This window comes from Austrofundulus limnaeus, unplaced genomic scaffold, assembly GCF_001266775.1.
Source record: "Austrofundulus limnaeus strain Quisiro unplaced genomic scaffold, Austrofundulus_limnaeus-1.0 Scaffold995, whole genome shotgun sequence".
Classification (NCBI taxonomy): Eukaryota; Metazoa; Chordata; class Actinopteri; order Cyprinodontiformes; family Rivulidae; genus Austrofundulus; species Austrofundulus limnaeus.
Window position 1 is genome coordinate 8,559 of NW_013953397.1, and position 3,733 is coordinate 12,291.

Sequence of the window (3,733 nt, forward strand, 5' to 3'; positions counted from 1 at the left end):
AGCCATGATGAAGATGATTTCTTCTGTTACAGATGTGGAGAAGGAGGACATGTGTCTACTCATTGTACAGCCCCTGAAGACAAGGCCAAAGTAATTCAAAAACTGATTCGTTCCCTAAATAGACAAAAAAGAAACAATGAGTCAAACAAACAGGACAAAACACCATCAAACACCAACTGCTCTGTAAAAAGGAATGCAGTAGACACCCGAGAAGCTACAGGCATCCCAAAGGGACTAGTAGGAGAGGCATCCCTCAGTAAAGTAATCATCGAAGGTCAGCCCACCAGTGCTCTGATGGACAGTGGTTCTAGTGTTACAATAATATTTGAAAGCTGGTACACTGACCATTTGTCTCACTTGCCTCTCCATACTATTTCCAGCTTGGCCCTGTGGGTACTTAGTGAATCTTGTTATCCATACAAGGGCTACATAGCCATGAATGTTGAGTTCCTGGAGCATGGTCCTCACACTGAGCCAAAGACAGTGCTAGCCCTGGTTTGCCCTGACCCTAAGGGTCCAGATCAGGCTCCAGTAATWATGGGAACAAACGCCTGTAATTTCCATCATCAGCCCAAGATTCAAGATGAGGTGGAATGCTGTGGACTGGCTCAGTCATGGCGAGTTTCTGTTAGCACACCAAAGACACTTAAACAGGAACCCCCACAAGGTCAGCTGGATGATAATGTTTGCAACATAAAATGGATGGGTCCTGGTCCTCTTAAGGTTCCCCCTGGTGGTTCAGCCCTGGCTACCTGTAAAGTCATTGCAAAAGYGGGCTGGGAGCAAGCTATGTTGGTGATTGAGCCTCCTGATCAGCCATCTCTCCCAGATGGAATAATGGTACCCTCATGTGTTCTCTTACCATCTGACATGGACATGAACCACTTCTCACTGGTGGTAAAAAAAATGAGTCAGTAAAACCAAAATCCATCCCTAAAGGCACTATGTTGGCTTGTGTTCATAAAGCCACTGTTGTGATGGAGTTGCACAAAGACAAAGAGATGCGTCAAACAATGGATCCTGGATTGTTTGATTTTGGTGACTCCCCCATCCCAATTGCTTGGAAGGAGAGGCTAGCTCGTAAGCTATCAGAGAAAGCTGGAGTGTTCTCCCTTGAGGAATGGGATGTTGGACTGGCARGTGGAGTCGAACATACCATCCGCCTTAGTGACTCACGACCTTTTCGAGAAAGATCAAGACGTCTTGCTCCGGCTGATATCGATGATGTGCGAAGCCATTTGCAAAAACTGCTGGCAGCAGGAATAATCATGGAGTCACGTAGCCCCTATGCTTCGCCCATCGTGGTCGCTAGGAAAAAGAATGGCTCCATCAGGATGTGTATTGATTACCGCACTCTGAATGCACGAACAATCCCAGATCAATACACAGTTCCTCGGATAGACGAAGCCTTGGATTGTATGACAGGGAGCCGTTGGTTTTCTGTATTGGATCTACGAAATGGCTACTACCAGATTGGTATGGKTGAGCAAGACAAGGAGAAAACAGCCTTTATCTGCCCGCTAGGGTTTTACCAGTTTGAGCGTATGCCCCAAGGCATTACGGGAGCCCCYGCTACCTTCCAGCGGTTAATGGAGAAGGCTGTTGGTGACATGAACCTCCTGCAGTGTTTAGTATATCTGGATGACCTAATAGTGTTTGGCCGGACACTGGAGGAACATGAGGAACGTCTCCTCAAAGTATTGGACCGACTACAGGAATATGGTCTGAAGGTTTCTATCAACAAATGTCAGTTTTGTCAACCTCAGGTCAAGTATGTAGGCCATATTGTGTCCGCTTCAGGCATAGCTACTGACCCAGAAAAAATCAAGGCGGTCCTTAACTGGGAGCAGCCCACGGACCTTAAGAGCCTCCAATCATTTTTGGGGTTCTGTGGGTACTACAGGAGMTTTATTGCCAACTACTCATCCATTGTGAGACCCCTAACAGACMTAACCAAAGGCTACCCTCCAGTTAAAAAAGGAAAGAAGGCAGTCACTTCCAACTCAGACTACCTTAAAAAATCTGAACCCTTTGGAGACCGGTGGYCATCAGCCTGTGCTACTGCTTTTAAGAACATCATTCAGTGCCTTACACAAGCACCAGTCCTGGCTTTTGCAGATCCAACTAAGCCCTACATATTGCATGTGGACGCCAGCTTTGATGGACTGGGTGCTGTGCTCAACCAGGAACATCCCCAGGGCTTGCTCCCTGTAGCCTTTGCTAGTCGGAAGCTGAGAAACTCTGAGAGAAATTATCCAGTCCATCAACTCGAGTTTCTCGCACTCAAGTGGGCTGTTGTTGATAAGTTTCATGATTACTTGTACGGGGCCAAGTTTACCGTGAGAACCGACAACAATCCACTGACCTATGTCCTCTCTACAGCCAAACTTAGTGCTACTGGTCATAGGTGGCTGGCTGCACTGTCCACCTATGATTTTGGCATTCAATACCGACCAGGCAGGGAGAATATTGATGCCGACATGCTGTCCCGACATGCAAACTCTGAAGAGGAGGGATGGATACCCCCTTCTGGGGTAAAAGCCCTATGCAAAACTGTGAGTGTCACGGGGTTCTCTGAAAATAGGAGGTGTATGGATCAGTTAGGTGTATCTCCATCTGCTATTCCTGATCTCTATGTGTGCCCCATCTTGTTTGGTGAGAACCCAGTTCAACTGTGGAGTTTGACAGACCTACAAACTGAACAAGATTCAGATGAAGCTATTGGGAGGATMAAAAATGAGATAAAGTCTGGAAATTGGCCCTGTAGCTTCAAGAGCAGTCATCAGGAGGCCATTCTGCTACAGCGAGAAGGGAAAAAGCTGCAGATAAAGAATGAACTGATGTATCGAAGGATTTTGAGGCCAACTGGAAAMGAGGTGTTCCAGTTGGTGCTTCCACCTAAACATCGCCTTCAAGTATTACAGCAGTTGCATGATGATTTTGGGCACCTTGGCATCGAGAAAACAACCGAGTTGGTACGGGATCGATTCTATTGGCCAAAAATGGCACAAGAGATTGAACACTACGTCAAGACCTGTGGGGTGTGCGTGGCTCACAAGACCTTGCCTCGTAAAACAAGTCCACTGCACCAGATCACCAGTCGAGGACCACTAGACTTGGTTTGTATCGACTTTCTGTCTATCGAGCCAGATTCCCGTGGGGTGGCCAATGTTCTCATTATTACTGACCATTTTACTCGGTATGCTCAAGCCATACCAACCAGRAACCAAAGAGCTACTACGGTTGCTAAAGTTTTGCTAGAGAAGTTTTTTGTGCACTATGGCCTGCCATCCCGAATCCACTCTGACCAAGGGCGTGATTTTGAGAGTTCACTGATAAAAGAGCTCCTGGACATGCTGGGGATAAAGAAGTCAAGAACAACACCGCATCACCCCCAAGGTGATCCTCTGGCAGAGCGCTTTAATTGTACTCTTTTGTCTATGTTGAGCACTCTCGATCCTYAGGACAAACAGAAATGGAGTCAGCATGTGGCCTCTATGGTTCATGCTTATAACTGCACTCGTAATGAGGCAACAGGATATTCACCATACTTTCTGATGTTTGGACGAGAGGCTCGCCTGCCTGTGGATGTGTGTTTTGGCTCATCTCAAGAGGGAGAGGAAGTCACAAAACATCACCAGTATGTGGAAAAACTCAGAAAGGAAAGGAAAAAAATTGTATAGGTCCTCTGGACGGGTTCTTCTTTAATGAAACGTTTCGTCTCTCTTCCAAG

General features: G+C 46.7%; 1 protein-coding gene across 1 annotated transcript; it reads left to right on the plus strand.

Moving 5' to 3' along the window:
- On the plus strand, positions 1-936 carry LOC106533667 (uncharacterized; the record flags this gene model as incomplete). Its single annotated transcript, XM_014030072.1, is given in 1 exon segment — positions 1-936. A coding segment is annotated over 1 exon segment (918 nt), but the record flags the coding sequence as incomplete, so codon positions are not given.
- Between the last annotated feature and the right edge of the window lie 2,797 nt (positions 937-3,733).